At 59.8% G+C, this 20,381-nt stretch overlaps 1 protein-coding gene across 1 annotated transcript in view; it reads left to right on the forward strand.

Moving 5' to 3' along the window:
* CASZ1 (castor zinc finger 1) overlaps nucleotides 1-20,381 on the forward strand; it is a 53,303-nt gene that overhangs the window by 12,908 nt on the left and 20,014 nt on the right. Inside the window, exons 2-3 of the mRNA XM_087820783.1 lie at nucleotides 14,913-15,395; nucleotides 18,775-19,609. Coding sequence (XP_087676909.1) covers nucleotides 14,913-15,395; nucleotides 18,775-19,609 — 1,318 coding nt within the window. The remainder of the gene's footprint in view (nucleotides 1-14,912; nucleotides 15,396-18,774; nucleotides 19,610-20,381) is intronic.

The raw sequence follows: 20,381 nt of genomic DNA on the forward strand, positions 1-20,381 counted from the left end.
TCCCTGTGCACTAGCCTGGGCCTGGACTCCAGGAAGCCTTCCTTGAACACAGCTAGCCTCTCATGCCCTCACTGGTGTATGCAACCCTCTGGTGCTGCTGTGTCTCCCCCATTAGACTCTGAGCAGCCTGACACCCGAAACCATTCTCCTTGGGTCTCCACTGCCAGCAGGGCCAGTGTTAGTCGGTGCTTGGGATGTCTTTGAGAAACTCAACTGGAAGAGGAGGACTTGCATTAACCGTTCGAGCAGGACTAGTAAGGAGCCTGCAGACTGACCTGTGGGTCCCTGAGGTCCAGAACATAGGCTCCAGAGGTCTAGGCTCAGCTTCCTCGCCCAACCTCAGAGCTGGCCTCACATCCCAGAGTCACCCGGCCATAGCGATGGGGCAGCTGGAAGGCCTACTGCCTGGAAGGGCCCCGCAGAGCCGTAAGAGCGCTTCCCTCCTCGCTGTGCTCTGCCTTCGCCCAGAAGTCTGACCCAGGACACCCTACCTCCAGACCAGTTCTCTGAGAAGGAGAACCAGGTTGGCTTCCTGTCCCCATAAAGGATCTGGGGCAGGTTTCAGCTTTAACCTCCCCCCCCTACTCGGCCCTGCCTTTCTGCCAGACTTGGGTCCCATAATGCTACCCCTTGTCATCCACTCCCCAGAGTCCAGTGAAGACCCCACGAAGGGCCCAGAGGCTCAGCCCTCCCAGGCACTTGGCAGCTGGGAGGGAGGGGGCGTGCCAAAAGGGGAGGGGAGGGGAGTCCCAGAGACAGGACTTGGCCCTCTGCCCCTGTAGATCCGGAGCCAGGTTTTACTGTAATCCTTACATCCTGTTGCAGATCCTTAATCAGCTGGTGCCCAGGTTGGGCTGGACCCTGTGGTGACACTCAGGGCTGCAGCATGGAAAACCTGAAGTGGAGCTTCCGGAGTTGGGGTTGGGGGCTGTGAGGACGAGGCAGGTGGAGGGGAGGAGAAGGGAGCCAGGGCAAGCACAGGATATGGACAGAGCCCAGACCCACCACCCACCCACCCGACCCGGGCTGGGGGTGGAGGAGCAGCTGTTGCAGGCTGGGAACCAGGGATCTGGGAGGGTGAGGAGGGGCCCCCTGGAGAACGCCAGAGTCTGGGGGGTAGCTGCATTGCCTGTTAGCACCATCGAAACAGCTGGCCCCTGAGTCCCTCTGATAGTGAGCAAGGACTTCAGTCAAGAAACAGCAGAGAGGGGACCCTGGGTGACATAGGTTCTAGGGGTCTATACTGACCAGGGCCAAAGTCCAAGGCTGGGAGGGCTCCTGCCCTGCTGGGAGCTCTGCTTCCTGAGGAGGATGGGGCAGAGGGCCCCTGGAGAACTGCATGACCCAGGTTTGGACAGCCAGGGGACTTGGCTCTGTCAGGGGAGCCGCAGGGGCCCCCTAGCAAGGATGCAGGATCCCAGAATTGGCCATGCCTTCTGCCACAAGCAGCCGGCCCTGGTAGCCCAGTCCGGCTCTGCAGGGCCCGCATGAATCGTGGGGAGAGTTGGGGGCAGAGTGTACCCCTCCTGGACCTCAACTCCTTCAACCTGGGAGCAGGAGCAGTGGTGGAGGAGAGTGAGGGGAAATGTGCGGGCCAGAGACAGCCGCGGAGCAGAAGCCAGGCGGGAGCTGGCTGGCAGCGGGCGGGCAGACGGGCGTCTGTCCTGCCAGGGGCCCAGGCTGGCTATGCAGACAGCCTCTTTTCTATATGGAAATGAAGAATTTAGGCTAATGGAGCTCAACCATCTCTAATTTTGCGATGGCAGGAGGATTTTGATTGAAAGTAATTAAGCAAGCTAGCTGTAAAATTAATTAAAGCAAAAGGGGGGGATTTTTTATTGGATTGGATAGCGATATAGCGTCTGTCAGGCGGGGGACGGATGGGGGTGACCTGAATCCTCTGCCCTCCCCCCTCCCACTCGGGACGTTTATGTCACTTTAATCTCCTTACAGCGGCTGCTGTGCATTTGTTTGAAATAATCAAGGAAATATGGTCAGAAATTGTCAGCTTTCAGATCTAATTTACCTGACGGCCCCTGCGCGAGCCGGCGCGGCCGAGGGAGCGAGCGTGCGTGAGCGGGTGGGGGAGCCTGAGTGGGCACAGAGGACACTGGGCTCTCCGGGCTGTCCCTGGGCGGCAGGCCCTGCCCAGGGCAAGAGAAGGTGGGTGCCTCCCTGAAACAGGCCCCCATCCCACCTCCCCTCTGCCTCCCCCACACGGTGTAACCAGCTTTGGGTTTAGGGACTATAGGATCAGGGAGGTGACGGTAATTCCTTACTCCAGATGGCTGACAACTGCTAAACCCTCCACCAGGGCCGTAGTTTTAAAAATACTCTAAATTAGTCCCTTCATGTCCTCATTGTTGGCCTCAGCAAGGGGATTGTGGAGATGGGCTGTAGGGAGGGTGAGTCGGCAGCACCGTCCATAGCACCCCTCTGCCACCTGCTGCCCTCCCGATCTTCTCCCCGGGGGCTGCCTTGGGAGGCCTCTCTCCCCCAGGCCCTTCCTCTAACCCCAGAATGGTTCTTGTCCTCTCTCCCCTTCTGAGCACACCTCACAAGTTCCTGCAAGAGGAGGGCCCTTCCCTCTGACACGGGCACTGTCCTCCTGACATGATCACCCATTCGCTTGTCCTGCCCATTTCTAGTGGGTGAACCAGGCCACAGAGAGACAGACCAGGTGTGCTTCCCTTGGAGAGTTGAGGAGCCTGAAGTCCGGGCCCTGCACCCCAGGTGCTGGTTCAGAGCTCTTGAGGGTCCTCCCCAGATGGGCCAGTGGGAGGCTTAAAGCCGGTCCAGGTCCAGCAGAGAACACTGTGGTGCTTGGGGCTGGTGGGCCCGGAGCAGTCTCCAGAGGCTGCAGGAAGTTCCCCTTAAAACACAATTGTGTAGCAGTTTGATCTGGTAATAAGAGGGCCCCAGCTGGGAGCTGGGTCTCTGGATTTGTCTGGTCCTGACAAGTGGGTGGCCTGGGCTTTCAGCAAGTCTCCCAACGTCTCGGGCCTCAGACCTCTTCCAGTTCTGAAGGTCTGCGCAAAGCCTTTGCCTTGACAGCTGCCACTCTGGGGAGCTCCTTGTCCAGCCAGAGCTCCTTGCCACACCCCCGGGACAGGATAGAAGACCGGGGGTTCTAGAAACAGCCTGCTCCCAGTTGGCCCAGCTTAGAGCATACCTGTTAGGTTTCTGTCCCTGCCAGCCTTCCTCAGAGCCTTGCCTTCTGCCCACCCTTCTCCTAACCCTGAGTGCCTCCCATGCCCCCGTCTGCCAGCTTTGGTCCTGGGTGACACAGTCGGCTTCCTCCAGCAGCGAGGGGGTTTGCGTGCCACTGGTTCCTTCCAGCCTGGCTCCCAAGCAGAGCTGCTGGGGCTTGAGTAGCATCACCTACTCCCTTGTTGATCTCTCTGCCTCGACCCTCCAATCTTTGTTCACATGAGTCACTCATCTTAGGGCAGGGGCTGGAGCCCCAAAGAGCTCAGCCCAGGAAGGGGGGGAAGAAAGCTGCTGGCTCCTACTCACATTTTCAGCGCAAAGTTCTTCCTGCCCAGAGCCCAGGTGGCACTGAGGTCCGTGGGGTCCTGCACTTCCGTTGCTGGCTGTGTCCGCAGGGACCTTGGTGAGAGGCAGTGGCATGGCCAGGCACCATGAGGGCCCAGTCAGGGCCAGAGTTCCTGCCCTTTGTGCCCACCAGCTGCCCAGGAAATGGATCTCTGGAGACACGAGGTTAGAAAGTCTCTGGCCTCAGCCCAGCATCTCACCTCCACGTGTGGCTCGCAGCTGCTCACATCAGCCCCTGAGTCTGTGATGCCGAGGAGCCTGTGCCAGGGACTCGGTGGGCTGCTTGCCCTGTGCCAGGGGCTGGCTTCGGGGCTTCATGCTGGTCCAGGCTGTCAGAGGGAGGCGCCAAGGTGGACCGAGGCTATGGCAGGCCTAGGCAGGTTGGCACGCTAAGGCACAGAGGGAGGCAAAGAAGGCCAAGAGGAGGGTGGGGAGTGTTCACATGGTCCTCACGGTGTCCCCAGGTGGACCCTTTGCTCTGCCTCATAGGAAGAACCTGTGTTGGGGATGCTATACTGAAACCACTTTGGGAAATTAATGCTGTGTGGCGAGGAGAGAACTTCGATTCAATAGTGGCTCTACTTAGAGAAGGGCAGGCATGAATGGTGGGCCAGCGAGGGCAGCAGAACTGGCCATGGGCTCTGGAGTTGTAAGGTCAAAAGACAGCGATGGGAGAACACCCCCCCCCCACACACACACACACACCCCCCGACCATAGCCTGTGACAGACGGCCCAGAGAGAGGGAAGAAGTGAGAGGGCAGCTTGGGGGGCTGGTAAGTCCAGGGCCAGCCCAGCAGTACCTTGGTATCCGTTACCTGACTAGCATGAGATAACACGCATGTGTTGTGGCCACCAAGGGTTCCTGCTGTCCCTTCTTGCCCAGCCCCCAAGGCCGGCTGGCCTCCTCCAGATGGAGCCCCTCCTCTCTCTGGCCCACAGCCAGGTGTCTAAGGCTCTAGATGGAACTTGAGCAGGGAGAACAGAAAAGGCTGAAGGATGGCTGGCTGGGCCTCCCTGCCCCGGGGGCATCCTGGCCTTAGACCAGCACCCCAGGCCCATCTCCCTGAGAACCTTTGCAAATGAGGACCCCACCGGTGGGGGCCCACCCAGCCCAGCTAGCCAGGTGCTTCCTCCCTTCACGTGGGGCCCAGCTGGTGCAGCTGCTCCCATCCTCCCAGAGGGAGAGAGAAAGGCCTTTCCCCTGAGTCCTTACTCGCGCTAGAGGCCAGGGGCTTCAGGAGAGTTCTCAGGTGTGCGCTGTACTGGCCCAGCCCCGGGAGCAGGGAGAGCGGCCTGTCCGACTGGGAGAGAAGCCCAGAGTGGCTGGGGTCCAGCCCAGGAGTCATTAACTGCAGGGTCTGATGATGCCGCATTACCTGACACCTCCCCCAGCCAGGTCTGCACTGGAGCTGGCTGGATGTGACAGAGGCCCTGGGTTCCCTCCCGGAAGTGCCTGGGGCCAGTCTGGGCTCTGGCATCCCGAAGCTTCTGCAGCCAGCTTGGTGGATTTCCTGCTGATGTCAGACCTCGCTCCCGCTCATACTATCCCTGCCCACCCACTGTTCCAGATCCCGGGGGGCTGGCGGCCTCGCACAGACCCCAGGCGAACCTCCCGGACCCCTCATCCCTTCCCTCCAGCCTGGCCTTAGTTTCTTGTCCTTTAGGCCTGAAGCCTCCCTGGCCCAACCCTGGCCCCGTCCTCTGTCCCCCTGGCTTCCCAGTCACATTTTGCTGCCAGCGCAGGGCACTGAAAAACTGCTGGCACTGCCAAAAACCCTGTGTGCGCTATGACTCCCCAAACATCCCTTTATTTTTATTGTTCTGTTAATTACTGTTTAAACTTTAATAAGTCACTTCGTCAGGAGGGGGGACCTGCCGTGAGCTTTTCTGTGCAAACATGGGCCCGGGAGTGACTCGGGTGTAATATAACCCTTTATGCGATGTGGGAATGTTTAGATTGTAACAGAAACTTGTTATTTTAATGACGGTGGGGGGGGGGGGCGGGGTGATCAGAGCCCAGAAGAGGAGGAGGGTGGGCACGGCCTTGCTCCCCTCAAGTCTGCACCGGCGGCTGGGGGTGGCCTGGCCACACTGGGGTGCTCCCTTGCTGCTGCTGCTGCTAAGCATCCCGGATGCCGTGGGGCCCTTCCTGGGGCTGCCCACAGTCACGCTCACCCCAAAGGAGAGATGCCTCCTGAGAGATGCTCGGGGGGTCCAGGGCGAGAGGGTTCTTGGGCCTGGATGGCCTGGGCAGGTGAGGACCCAAGGAGAAAGTTGGGATTTGAGAGTCGGGAGAAGCAGAAGGACACCAAGAGCTCTGAGATCCCTGGGCAAAGGCAGGGCTTTGCGAGGCTGGACTCTGCCCCCAGGCTGGGGAAGAAGCAGCCCTTCCTGCTCCGGAGGCGGAACCATGCTCACAGTTACCACCCAGTATAGTGCCAGGCACCATGGGCTACACGGCTCTGTGCAGACACGTCACCCCATGTCACCCTTTCGGCAACCCTGTTTCACGTGAGAACACCAAGGCCCAGGCAGAGACGGAACTGCTTCAAGTTTCAGATGTCGCTGTGTTATTTGGAAGCTGCTGAAGTCCAGGTGCCCGAGTGTGGTCTCAGAGGACTGGACATTGTCCCGCAGTGACAGGGTGGGGAAGGGCTCCAGGCTGGCGCTGGGAACAGGACCATCCCTCTCAGCCCTCGGGCAGGGCTCACCCCTCAGGCCCCTCCTCCAGCTCCCCATCAGGAGGAAGGGCTGCAAGGTGAAAGGGACATGGAAGTAAGGGCTGTCCCCAAGACTGGGCAGGGACCACTTTTTGTTTCTCACAAGGCCTGGCTCCATCTCAGGGAGTAGGGACTTGGGGCCAGGATAGGGGTGATGGTGGCTGAGCCACCCCCTCTCATTCTGGTCACCCTGATCCTCTACACCCAGAGGCATTCCTACCCCAGACCTGCTCCAGAGTGGGTGACATCTGGAGAGGAAGCCTTTCCCCTGCTTGGGCGGGTCTCCAGAAAGGACCTCAGGACAGCTGGGCCTACTTTCCTACTTTGTCTGCCCTTGGTCTGTCTGTCTGTCCATCCATCCACAGAGCTGAGCTTCTGCTCGGTGCCAGCACTGGGTGGCAGAAGTGAAGAGCCCTGTGCTTGCCCTCGAGGGCCCATACCTGGTGGGGTTAGTGAGGGGCTGGGAGGGGGCATGACCAAGGGGGCCCAGCCCCTGCTTGCTGGGGTGCTCCCTTCTAGCCAAGGGGAAGACCCTTGCCTGTGCTCGTCTGGTCTCACCCCTCCCTCTCTGGCTGCCTCCCACAAGGGTTCCTCCTCCCTGCCTCCGGCCTGGCTGGGCCCGAGGTTCAGGGCCCAGGCTCCCTGGTGCTGGAGGCGGGAGCCCCCCAGATGGCAGCAGCGTGGGCCACGAATCGCTGAGGTTTTCCTTTTCCGAGCAGCGCGTTTCCCTAAATTGTCTTTGACTGCGTGCATGGGTAATGAAAGTTTATGCCCTTGTTAGAAGGACAGGCGGCCAGTTCCAGTTAGAACTGGGGCTGTCTCCCTGCCAGCCCCGCGGCCCCCCACCCCGGCAGGGGAGAGTGAGCACCGGTGTGTGTGTGCGCGTGTGCGTGCCCGCGAGTCCACGCCTTCTCCCTGGTGGGTAAGAAGGCTGTTAGGGGAAGGGAGAGGGGACGGGGGAAAAAGGAAAAAAAAAATTTCCATATTTGTGTAAGTTGCTTTAAAAGCATTTTATCATGTCATAAAAAAGGGAAAGTACTCTCAGAAATTGATCCTCTCCGCCAGCCCATTGGACAGAAGGACGTTGGGATGTTAATGGCCATCCTGCTCCAGGGTGGCTTATTAAAAAATTTATACATAAATGCTTAAAATTGCATAAATTATTTAAAAAAAACCAACAAAGTAAGCAATTTGAATTCCCTCTTTTCCTCCCCTTCGCTCGGGCCCGCTTCTGCGTCCCCCCTTTCCCAGCCCCTCAGCGTGGCCGTCCATCCGGGGTGTCCCCTCCTCGGGGCTTTCCCCCTCCTCTCCACTTCCCGCAGCACCCCCGGCACCACCCCGCCGCCCTCCCCGGGGTTTCCCTGCCTCACCCACAAATTAACGCAACAGCCAGCCCACCACCAAACACTCGCATGCACACGCACTAATAAAAACACCACTAATAATGCCCCAAATCGAGAAATTAAATATTAAGGCCAGAGGAGGCGGCCGCGGAGCGGAGCTGCCGCCACCGTAGCCGAACTTGGAGCTGATGAGTGTGTCTCTTGCAGGCGTGGAATGTCACCCACACATCCCGGAGACCGGAGTGGGGAGTTTTATGATGGTTTTTCATTGATTTGTTTCCCCAGCGCAGCTGCCGACCTCTATTGAGGGACAAACATAATCAGCACTGACGCAAATTAGATGGTTATTCGTTTTGAAAATTGACAGAAAAACAATAAAAAAGATGAAATGCTCCCAAATCAATAGATATAATGAAATTCAAATAATCCGAGAGATGAGGTCTCCATGGCAACTGATAATGTGGAAAAGAAAACAATTTAATAAAGGACAGACACACTTTGAAAACAGATTGGGCCCAGGGAGGGGGGCGGGCAGGCGGGTGGAGGGCTGGAGCGCGGGCTGGCGAGTGAAGGATCACTGTCCGTCCCAAGGACACCCGCCATAATTAAGCGAGGCTTTCGGCCCCAGAAAGTGCAGATTCAGGTTTTAATACACAAAATTATTTCAGGAGCAGTGAATCGGAAAGTCGTTTGTAATGACCTTCCTGAGAGGCCCGGGCGCGGGGCATGTTGGAGGCTGGGCGGCCTGGCCGGCTGAGTTATGGCATATTTGTGTTTTTATAGTGCGGAGGGGAGGGGGTGGGGGGGAGGGGGGGAGAAGGTTAAACAGTATTTACAGCTCAGTTGTTTTCAGAGAGGAAAGAGAAATAGAGTTCATGGGGAGATGCAGCGGGCAGGCGGCGGGTGAGCCAGGGAGGCCTCCGGGGTGAGGTGGGAGAAGGCGCGGGCCTGGGGGCCTTCCGCCCTCAGGCTGCCTCGCCTGGTCTTGGGGACCCAGAGGGGTGCCCCGGAGTGGCCTCCGCGCTCCTTCCTAATGGGGTCTTCTAGGTCTGGGGCTCCCCTGGGGGTGAGGCGGGAGCCTTGTCCGGGCTCTGTGCGCGTCCCGCCGCTCCGGGAGTGGAGAGTAGGGCACTGCTGGGCCACTGGAAAGGGCGCCTCTGCTTGGCACTCCGGTGTTCTCTGCACGGCCGCTGGTCACTCCTTTGTACTGTGCTGCCCTTGTGGGGTCCTGTGCCATGTCTAGGGTGTGCCCGGCCTAGGGCAGGTGGGTGAGGACCTGGGACAGCAGCAGGCCCGTGGCAGTGGCCTGCAGCCGACAGCCTCCCTGCCCCTTTCCTTGGCTTCATCTCCCAGCCAAGTGCTTCCCTTGGGCACACAAAAGGGGAAAGCTTGGTCCCTTTGGGCTTGGCAGAGGCAGGGGCCACGGAGAGGGACCGGGACCGAGCAGAGCCCCTTCCTCCGTAGCCCTTCTGAGCCACTTGCCTGGGCAGTGCAGCGTGAACGCTGAGAGCCAGTCCCCCCGATACACCCCTCCAGGCCCCGTCTCCCCTCCGGGCTGCAGGAGTCGCGTCTGTTATGGGGCCGCCACACGCAGCACTGCCAGCTTCCAGGCTGCTCTGCATGTGCACGTGTGACTGTAATATGATTGTACAAACGCGGGGATGCCTGAGTGTGTGCACGCGCGCATGGCCTGTGTGTGTGCGCCGCGCGTGTGTTTTAAATCTCCCCTGGGTGGCAACTCTTTTTTTCTCCCCTTCCTGTTTGGCTGTGACCTGGGGGAGATTGATAGCCAGCCTGTGCGGTGGATGCTAACAGTTCCCCTGATTTATAGAGTTACTTACGCTAAGTGAGGCCACTTAGACGCGTCTGGATAGTAAACCTTTTAACTGGACTAAAAAATCATAATAAATAAATAAACAAAAAGGGGCAAGTAGGGCTTAGCAACCCCCGCCCCCCAGCTTGGAGCTGTTGGGGACCGGGGGACCAGATGAGAGCCCTGGGGAAGCCAGGGACCGCTCCTCTCATCCGCAGAAGCCGGGAGGCCCTTCTGTTCCCAGCTAAGGGTGGGATTGGGCCCAAGAGGGAAGGACACCCCTCCCCTGGAAGACGGGTCCTGTTTGGAGGAGGGGCCGCAGCTGGAGGAGTTGGGGGAGGGAACTGTAAAGACGGAGCTGGGCTGTGTGCTGGGGGAGGAGAGAGGTGGGAGGGATGGCAGAGCCACCCAGAGAGCCTGTGGGGAGCAGGGGCTGGAGCTCATGTCTCTAGGACTCCTCACTCCTGTGGCACCTAAACTTTTCACCAGTGACTTTGCTTGTAATGACTTGAGCGTCGCCCCTCGTCTCAGTTGAACAGCCCCTGATGCCAGGGCCAGGATAGTCGGTGTTGCTCACATAGTACCCTCAGGGCTCAGCCCAGGGCCTGGCCTGCAGAAGGTGCCCAGAGAGGGTGATGAATGAACACAGGCACAGCACCAAACACTGGGCTGGGAACTGTCCAGTTCAAGTTCTTAAGGGTAGCAGGGGCAAGTGGGGCCCAGCAGGCCCCCGACACTGCTGCCGCCTGGATGGGAGGCTATGGGAGGTGTGTGGGGAGATCTCAGACCGTGACCTTGGACGTCTGAGTCCAGTAGGAGTACTTGGCTCCAGCACTAACGCTGGGTGACCGTGGGCAGTAACTAACTCGCTTGGTTCTGCTGCTTCATCTGGAAATGGAGACAGGACAATGGCCATGTGGGGATGTTGAGGAATCACTGAGGTGACACTTTGAAGGGCCCAGCACTGTCCCCTGCACCAAGGATGTGCTCAGAGGGTGCCAGCCACTGTATTGCTCTAGGCAGTGTGGACCAGGGCAGCCACCAGGGTGACCCATCAGCGCCCATGGTCCCCCAGCTGCCTGGCAGCAGGCAGGCAGGCACTGGACCACCCCCACCCCAGGGGACAGGTGCCTGGCCCCTGCCTCACCACCTCCTGATATACAGCGGGCATTAGGCCGCCCAAAGGGGACACTGCATCCTTAGGAAGAAATATGTCCTCATTTTTCTTAAACACCGTTTCCACTGAGTGAAATGTTTAGAAGGGACGCGCAGGGAGAACTTTATTTCCTACCAGGGAGTTCAGAGCCACCAGGCAGAGCCCATAAAGCACCCAGAGCCTGGTAGCTGACAGGCCGCCCAGCCTCGAAACACATTACTCACGGGTGGGGAGGGGCTGCCAGGCCTGCCCAGCCCCTGGGGATTGCCCCCCCACACACACACACACACGGGCAGGATGAGTGAATCTGAGACCTGAGCCCTGGGCGCTGGAGGCTATGGTCCCCCTGAGCCCAGGCCGGGGGAAGGCCTGGCCCTGACCAGGCAAGAAGGTGGAGGCTTTTCAGCCACCCCAACACCTTAGTCCCTAGAGATTAGGATGAGGGGCCCCCGTCACCCCCCAGAGCTGGCAGGAGCCCTGGCCTTCCCTAGCCTTTGGAGGGAGTGATGAGATTCCTGCCATATCGGGCCCTTCTCTTGAGGCCCTCCCTTCATTCGATTTCTGAAGCTGGCTGATTTGAATATTTATAAATATCAGTAAATTATTTATTGTAGCAATCTGCTGCACCATTTTACCCGTCGCAGTTAACACTTTAGGGGGCTCCGTGTTCTGGGAACCCGGATGGGGTGAGGAGGAGATGGGCAGGGAGGCCAAGGACTTCCCAGAGCCCACCCAGGGGACATCATGGCACCTGCTGAGCCGTGGCCTTCACGAACTCGGGCTCTAAGGTATCCTCATGGCTCCAGGATCAGTTTCCTCCCCTTTCAAATGGGACAGTGACGGCACCTGCCACACTGGCTCATTACGAGGCATTGTGAGATAGGCCATGAAAAGGTTCACGGCCAGCCCAGTCTCGCCCTCCTCTCCCACCCCGAGCAGGACCCACTCAGGTCAGACACGAGAGCTGCCGGCTGGGGGCTTGTTGAGTTTGGAGCCCTGGAGGGAAGCTTCAGACCCTGGGAGCCAGGGAGGGGCCATCCTTTGCTGAGAGGGCAGCTGCCCCAGCCCTGCCCTCTAGCCTCTCCTTTCTCCCCTACCCCCTCCGGCCAGGTGGGGTTTTCTGGCCTCAGGATCTTGTGCCCAGGTTTAGCACCGCACTTGCCTATCTGTCCCCTTTTTCCAGGTGCTTGCTTGCCAGGCCTGTGCTTGGCACAAACAGGCACCCTCTCACCTTACAGTCCTGCAGCCCTTTCAGAGGAGCACAGCTTGCCCAGGGCCCGGAGCTAGCGAGGGGCAGTGACAGGCTATGCACTCACTACTGTCTGACCCCAGGCTGTAACCATGATGCTGTGCCACCTGCCAGGGTTCGCCTCAGCCCTCCCAGAGCCACTGGGCCAGAGGCTGGAGGCTGGGAGAGCCCCGGGCTTGCCGCCTGGGTGCAGGCACCGGCCCTACTCCGTTTCCCAGGCCTGGCCAGGCCCACTCAGCTGCCTCACCCCTCACCTCAGGGGCGCCCATCCTGGGTAAGCAGCACGGGAGTCCCCCGCCTTCCACCCCCGAGCCCAAGCCTGCCTCCTGGGCAGTATTGTTCCCAGAGGAAGTGTCCAGTGTAAATAGAGCAGCGGGCAGGCTGGTGGTGGGAAGGAGATGAAAGGGGCAGTGACAGGGCCGGGGACGGATGGCTTCCTCCCATTGAGGCCTGGCCACGGCGTTTATATTCTAGGGAAGAAAGTCAGGGAATGTTTACACGGACAGGAGCCTGGGGTCAGACCACGAGGGGGGTAGTCTACAGGTCCCAGGGCCCTGATGGACAAGGGAGGGGAGAAAGGCCCCATAGGGTGGCGAGCAGGCAACTTGGACCTCGGCTCTCACACACCCCTGTCTGCTGCCCCAGCCTCACATGCTTTTCCACTTAAGGCCAGTCCCTGCCTCCTGCCCTGCACCCCAGGCCCACGTGCCTTCTTCACCTCCACCCCTGGGGCCAAGAGTAGAGTCAGAGGGAGGGCAACATCTGGAAGGCAGGTGGGCTGGGGCAGAGCAGCAGCTGGAGGGCAGGTGTAGGGGGTGTAGGTGGAGCAAAGGGGCCTGCAGGCTGGGGGTGGGCTCTGGGTGCACAGCTGCATCGCAGCTGGTGGGGGCCCAGGAGGGACCAAGCCAGGCACACAGTCGAGATCAGGAGAGGGGTGGGCTGGGCTGGGCTGGGTGGGCCCAAGTGCGGCGAGGCTCCAGGATGGGTGGGGGCCCAGGGAGGGGGGTCACCAGCAGCAAGGGCAGCCCTGGGAGCCTCTGCTTCCCTCTTCCTTGGGATAAATATTTATAGATTCATTTGCCGTCTGCCATACACACTTGGCTGCTTACCTCCCAGTAAAAATAGAGCAGGCTTCCCCACTCCCACCCTCCCCTTCCCCACAGGGCAGGGGACAGAGGGAGCAGGTGAGGCCTGCTCTGCTCTCCGTAGCCTGCAGGAGGAAACCTGGTGTCGCGGAGCCTGGAGGCTGGCCCGGAGGTTGGGTGAGATGTGTGATTAGGGGCCCCATCACTGAGCTTGGAGAAGGAGCCCCATGTCGGTGCTTGGAGACTTGGGTGTGGGCAGCACAGACTTGGAGATATGGACAAACATGGGTAGAGTGGGCATCCGGCTTGCAAGGGTGGGGCCAGCAGAGCCAAGGCCACAGGACTGGGAGGACTGGAGTGAGCCAAGCCGACCTTCCCTGACACTGGGCTGGGCTGGGCTGGGCTGGGCTGGGATCACTGGGCCCCTCTGTGGCCAAATGAGGCCATATACAGGCAACTGGCTTCAAGGCAACGATCTAGGGCCACTGGGCATTGTCTGTATCATGGGGGACAACCACCCGTGTGTACAAGCCAAGTCTACCTGTGGGCAGGCACATGTGTGACTGTCCCTGTCTATGTCTCTCAGTGGGCTTCCAGGTGTGGGGGTTTTTAGAGTGTTGATCCATGATACTGAAGCTTCTTTTAACCATGGACAGGGGAGCAGAGCTCCTCCCTAGTTTTTGACCTGTGTGGGGACTTGGGCATGCCCATCCTGTTGGGGGACATGTAAGGGAGTCCTGATGCCAAGAAGCTTCGATGGGGCTCCCTGTGCACAAAGTGTGAGCCTGGAGTGGCCACCACCCTGCTCCCAGCTCTACCACAGGGACACAGTAGGAGTAGCTCACTAAAAGGATGGATGGGCCGATGGATGGACAGGCAGACAGATGCACCCTTGTTGGCCTCTGTGGCAGGTCCCAGGCTGTACGGGACGTGTTCCTGTCATGTGCAGCCAGGCCAAGACCCTGGGCAGCCTGCTCAGCAGCCGTGGGAGGCGGCTAGCACTCAGGCGGCTTCCTTAGATTTTGGAGTGTTCGCGTTGAGCTGTCGTGTTTGGGGATTAGGCACTGCGACTGCAACTCTCGGCTGGGGAGTGGGCTTTTGGGGACTGGCCAGGCTTCCAGGGCTGCAGGAGCTGGCCAAGGCAGAGAAGGCAGAGCGAGGGCCTCAGGCAGGGATGGGTGGCCCTCAGAGGGGCTGTGAGGAGCTCTGTCCTTGGACTGCCCTGATTGAGGCCTTGCCCGGAGAGAGGGGGAGGTGATAGGAAATGGCCGGAGGAGACAAGAGAGGGCTGAGAGGACCCTGACAGGAAAAGCTGGAGGAAAGGAGATCTTCAGGCTCTCCAGTGAGCAGAGGCTGGAGTTGGGGGGGGGGGGGGGAGGCAGGGACCAGGTGGGCCAGGTAGAGGAGCTGCCAGGGGTGAGATGCCCAGGTAGGGACAGGTGCCGACCAAGTGCTGCTGGGACAGTAAGGTTGCCATGGCTGCCCCCTGGCACTTAGCTGTCTGCCCCCCATTGGGCCGTGGGGTGGGATCAGTGCTCACAAGTGGAGTCGGGCTGCTTTCCTCACCAGCTCTGCCACACGCCCAGCTCCTAAACCTGCGCACCTCCTTTATACCGATGAGGCCTGGCTGGCCGGCCTCTCAGCGGAGGTGCCGAGGACCAGACAAGTGTAGGAAATGCCTCCAGGAGCCAGGTGCTGGGAAGAAGACTGGCCCTTGCGTTTGAAGGGTCGTTGATTCCATTCATTCGTGTACAAAATACTCCTCGAACCAGCGTAGAGCCAAGCTCTGGGGTAGAGCGATGGGCAGGCTCACCGCCGGAGCTCACAGCCTAGCAGGGGGTTCAGACCCACGCCAGGCGGTCTCAGGGCAGTGTGACAGGTCGCGATTGGGAAGACCTTTGGCTTGGGGATTGGGGCAGCCTCCAGCCTGGCTGTTGACGGGGTGGCCATCCAACCTGTGTGCCTCTGACCTCTCTCCTCTCCTCTGCAGCTGAAGGCACCCGGTGCACCGACCCACCCACAGGCAAGCCCGCGATGGCGGCCAAGCGCAAAGGCGGCCTGAAGCTCAACGCCATCTGCGCCAAGCTGAGCCGCCAGGTGGTGGTGGAGAAGGGGGCAGAGGCCGCCGCCCACCCCGTGGGCAGCCCACTGAGGCCCCAGGACAAAGAGCGCAGTGGCCCTGAGTCAGGGGGGGCCCGGGCCCCCCGCAGCGAAGAAGACAAGAGGCGGGCAGTGATCGAAAAGTGGGTCAACGGGGAGTACAGTGAGGAGCCGGCACCCACCCCCTTGCTGGGCCGGACCGCCCGCGAGGGCCTGGAGCTGCCCCCCGAGGGCGTCTACATGGTGCAGCCCCAGGGCTGCAGCGATGAGGAGGACCACGGCGAGGAGCCCCCCAAGGACGGCGTGGCCGAGAAGGACGCAGACCGGGCAGCCTCCAAGGACAGCAGTGGCCCCAGTGCCAAGCAGCCTTCAGGTGGGTGTCTGAAGCCCCGGATGGAGCATAGCGGGGCGAGGAGGCCCAGGGGTAACGAGGGGTATGTCCACAGAACATGCTCACTCGCTCCCTCTTGTTCCAAATGTTGGCACCTCGTTCCAACCAATGAGGACCCCTGAGGAGGGGGGCTGGGGCCAAGCTGATGACTAGAATGGGGAGACGAGTTGGGCAGGGGTCCCAGTGAAGCACCAGGGGTGAGAAGGGAAGGGCCTGAGAAGGCAGCTTCCCAAGTGTGCGAGCACTTGGTCTGGGGGTGGGGCTGCCAAACACACAGTGGGTCTTCAGGAGGCAATGAATGGAGGGACAGATGGGCGGACAGGTAAGGGGATGGGTGAACAGACAGCGTGTGGGGAGGAAGCTACCCGGGCGTGTGTAGAGAGGAGCCTCCTGGAGGACGCAGCGGTGGGGCGTGCGGCGGGGGAGCAGCGGTCAGAGCATCGAGAGCCGCAGGAGCTGGCTGCCTGCAAAGGCCGCGTCTCCAGGAGGCTCCTCCGAGGGGCTCTCCGCCAGGCCTGTCTTCCCACTCTCCTTGCCTACGTCCCGCCATCTCCCCCACTGTCTCATGGCCACCTTCTCCTTCCCAGGGACCCCTGCTATCCTCAGCAGCACCTCTCGGGCAAGACACAGGGCCAGAGCGTGGCCCAGCCCCCATATCCCATTACACCCACCTGCCCGGGACATGTCCTCTGGCTGACCTCTTTTCCACGAGGTGGCTGAGGCCCAGCTTTTCTAGTGTCTCCTTGTCCTTAGACTCAGAGTAGCCCTGAGCCCCTTCTGCTCTGGGGAGGGAGGGCGTCACCCCTAGGCCCGTAACTCCAAGATTTGGCGTCTTTTCTCAGCTCCCCAGCCGTCTTCCCAGGCCTGTGCCTGGTGCCCCAGCCTCCCTTGCCCGCTCCCCTATCCCCTTCCCCTTCCCCCTGCAGTGAGGGGCACATCTCCTCCCTGCACGGGGAGCCCTGCGCAGCCACATAATTATGCATATAAGATATAAACAGAGCTGTTTAATTATCCTTCGCCACATCAGTGACAGAGTAATTAACAAACATTGCAAGATCAATGAGGAAAAGTGTGACCTTCAGTTTCCTCTGATAGGAAAGCCCTTGCCTTTCCCAGACACAAGGTGATTGCACTGGGCCTGAGGAGAGGGGAGGGACAGGGAGAAGGGCCTCTGTCCTTTCAGCGCCCAGCCCCTCCTACACCCAGCTCTTGTCGTCTCCCACCTCTGCCTGGACTTCTGTCTCCTGCCTCTTCTGCTCTGGGGGAGTGGAGAGCTGGGATGGCAGGAGGCAGGGCTGAAAACTCCAGGAGCCTCATGGCCCCAGGCCTCACCCTCTGGTTTGAGACCTAGTGGGACTCCAGTCAGACACCTGGGAAGGCTCGCTCAGCCCTGGGCTCTAGAGAAAGCCAGCCGGAGCCTGAGCTACCCACTATGGGCTTGGCCCCTAGGCCACCTTCTCTGGGCCCTGGGGCTGGGGAATGCAGGCCTGTGAGCTGCCCTTGGGACCCCGGCCTGGCCCCCTCCCTGCTCTAAGCCGCCTGCCCTTCAAAGCCTTGTTTCTCTGCCATATATAGTGAGGGCTCAGCTGCCTTCAGCTATTTTTAGCCCCTTTCCCTGGTCCCTGAGCCACTGAATCTAACAGAGAGAGCCCACTCCTCCCAGGCTGGGCCTCAACCCCATGGAGCTTAAGGTCAGGACAGCAGCCCACAGGTCACTGCCCCACCCCCACCCCCAGGGGCACAGCTGTCTGTTGGCTCTTTGAGCCACTCTGCCCACCTCAGGTGCCAGGTGCTGCCCATGACTGTCCTCTCCTCACCTGGTAGGGGTCCCAGTCCTCCCAAGACTGCTCTCCCTGCTCCGCCAAGGAGCTCAGAGCCTCTTTTTGCACATCCTGCTGGGTTTTCTCTGGTGCCAAGTCTTGCTCTATGAGACCGCCTCTGGGTGTGGTCTGAGAATCCCAGACCCGGCAGGTTAGGGTGGGAATCGGGAGGCGACCCCCCACCTGCTGCTCTGCCGGAGTCTTGCACCTCCCACCCCATCTTCAGCAACATCTTCCCCTGACTGTGCAGTTAGGACCCCCAGCCCAGGGTCCTACCAGTGAGTGTGCCTGAGTGTGCATGCTCTGACACAAGTGGAGAGGACACGCACATCTGCGCCTGTGTGGGTCTCACCCTCCTGTGTGCACCCATCCCTGATTCAGGGCAGAGCACATAGTAGGTGTTCAGTGCAGGAAGGGGTAGTGTGTGCTGAGGAGCCACATGTCTGCTGGGTAGAAGGTCGTGTGTGGAAGGAAGGGTGTCCCAAAGAAAAACCCCGGGGAGAATCGGATCATCTTACCTCCTGCCATCCTAAGACTCGGGGAGCTGGGCATGGGGCTTGTGTGGTTTGTGCACCTGCGTCTGTACAGTCGGGAAGGAAGCAGGGATGTGAGCTTGATTGTGAGCATGTGTGCATGTGTTTCCGTGTGGGGAGGTTGCTCCGGGGTTCTCAGTGTACCTGGAGCAGACTCAGGTGGGGCAGAAGGATGGGTTGCACTCAGGCCTGCTACCCTGGGCCAGCAGGGCCAGCCTCTCGGGCCCTCACTCTCCTCAGGGTGACCCACCCTTGCTCATGAGCACTGGTGACCAGAGGATGACGGGAGGTTTGAAGGACTCATAAATCTTGGCTGCTGGGGTGGGGGTACCTGTGTGAGTCCAAGCAAGCACATCGACAGGGTCTCCACTCCCCCCACAGCCCTGTTGTCTGGGACTATTAGTGATCTGGGTTCTGGGTGGAGCCAAGAGGCCAGGTCCTGCCAGGGATAAGGTGCCTGTGTCCATTGTGGGGCTCAAGGAGGGCCCTCCAAGCAGGCTCATCCAGGCCCACCCCAAACCCACCCACAGTGGCTCCCTCAACCCCTGGGCTCTCGCCTGACTGCCCAGCCACAGGCCCACGTCCCTACCTGTCCCCAGCCCTTGTTTTCACCCCCACCCCTGGAGGCAGGTTGAGATCTGGCCTTACTTCCAGTAAAATGACTTCTCTTTCATATTAGGCCAAGGCGAGAGCGGAGACATTTATGAAACTTTGTTTAATGTACTGAAAAGCCATCGGCCAGAACATTTAGGAAATTGATTTTCCTGGCATTGATGAACTCGTTTTATTTTACCCCAGTATTAATTACTTTTTTTTTTAAACAAATTAATTTAAGAGTCGTAAAACCTAACAAGTGAGCCAAATGTCCATAGATCATGTCCTGCTCCGCCCCCACCCCACACTGGCCCCCACCCTCTGTGGATGGGGGCTCACATGCTTGGGGGGGGCTCCTGTCCCTTGGCTCCCCTGCTCCCTCCCAGAGGTGACCGCCCATCCCCTCTGCCGCAGGAGAGGCCTCCTCGCTGCGGGACTACGCGGCTTCCACCATGACCGAGTTCCTTGGCATGTTTGGCTACGACGACCAGAACACGAGAGACGAGCTGGCCAGGAAAATCAGCTTCGAGAAGGTACAAGCAGGCCCTGCCCCTGAGGTGGCCGCCTCCTCCATGCTGCCCACCGCGGAGGACGCCCTCAGCAAGCGGGCGCGCTTCTCCAAGTACGAGGAGTACATCCGGAAGCTCAAGGCTGGCGAGCAGCTCTCCTGGCCGGCCCACGGCACCAAGGCCGAGGAGCGCGCGGGCAAGGAGGCCGTGGGCGCCCTGCCCGGCCTGCGGCTGCCCAGCAACACGGCCCACCTGGAGACCAAGGCCACCATCCTGCCGCTGCCCTCACACAGCAGCGTCCCCATGCAGGGCCTGGTGGCCCGTGCCTCCAAGTATGACTTCTTCATCCAGAAACTGAAGACGGGCGAGAACCTCCGGCCCCAGAACGGGAGCACCTACAAGAAGCCGTCCAAGTACGACCTGGAGAACGTCAAGTACCTGCACCTCTTCAAACCCGGGGAGGGCAGCCCCGACATGGGCGGGGCCATCGCCTTCAAGACGGGCAAGGTGGGGCGCCCCTCCAAGTACGACGTCCGGGCCATCCAGAAGCCGGGCCCTGCCAAGGTCCCTCCCGCCCCCAGCCTGGCTCCTGCTCCCCTCGCCAGCGTGCCCAGTGCTCCCAGCGCTGCCGGGCCAGGGCCCGAGCCGCCCGCCTCCCTGCCCTTCAACGCTCCCGAGTACCTGAAGTCGACCTTCTCGAAAACAGACTCCATCACCACGGGGACCGTCTCTACCGTCAAGTAAGGCGCGCCCCAGCCCCGCTGCCAGCTCCCAGCCCAGGCCCAGGCCCTGCCTTTGAAGCTCGCGTTTGTGGACACACACTCACACCTCCTGCATATCTGTGCACCCACACACACTCCTATTCTCATGCACGGGCTTCCGCTCACATGTGTGCTCACACGCACATGTACACTTGTCCCTCTGCCTGCATGAGTGCTCATGCTCAGTTCAGGGACCCATACACTACACATCTTGCTATACACACTCTCACACACTGGGTACTTCTGTGCATGTGCTCACGTGCTAACACACGTACCACAGACTATTGTCACCCCATTTGCCCGTGGTGGGCTTTCCCTGCCTGCCACCTCCAGGGCCAGGTACATGCAGGCCCCACATGTGGTTGGCTGGGATAGCTGTATCTGGCTTGCGGGTTCTGAAGTCCAAGCTGGTGGCCATGGCTCCTGGGTTCAGAGCCTGGACCGTGGGGAAGGCAGCGAGAGAAGGTAGGAGGCTGGGGTGAGAGTGGGCACACTCAGCGCTAAACCCTAGGCCAGTGATTTTCAACCAGTGAGCCACCAGAATTTTTAAAACATGCAATACCTGGTCTCTTTTCCCTTAGATTGTCAAATAAAAAAATGACAATAACCAACACAGCAGTAGCCGTCTGGTGTGAAATGAATTAAAATTATACCTTTTTTTTTTGGTCAGATCAGCAAAAAAATATATTTTTTGGTGTGCCGCAGAATTTTAGTGATTAGTTTATGTGTGCGGTGAGATGGAGAAAGTTGA

This window comes from Miniopterus natalensis, chromosome 9, assembly GCF_054644295.1.
Source record: "Miniopterus natalensis isolate mMinNat1 chromosome 9, mMinNat1.hap1, whole genome shotgun sequence".
Lineage (NCBI taxonomy): Eukaryota > Metazoa > Chordata > Mammalia > Chiroptera > Miniopteridae > Miniopterus > Miniopterus natalensis.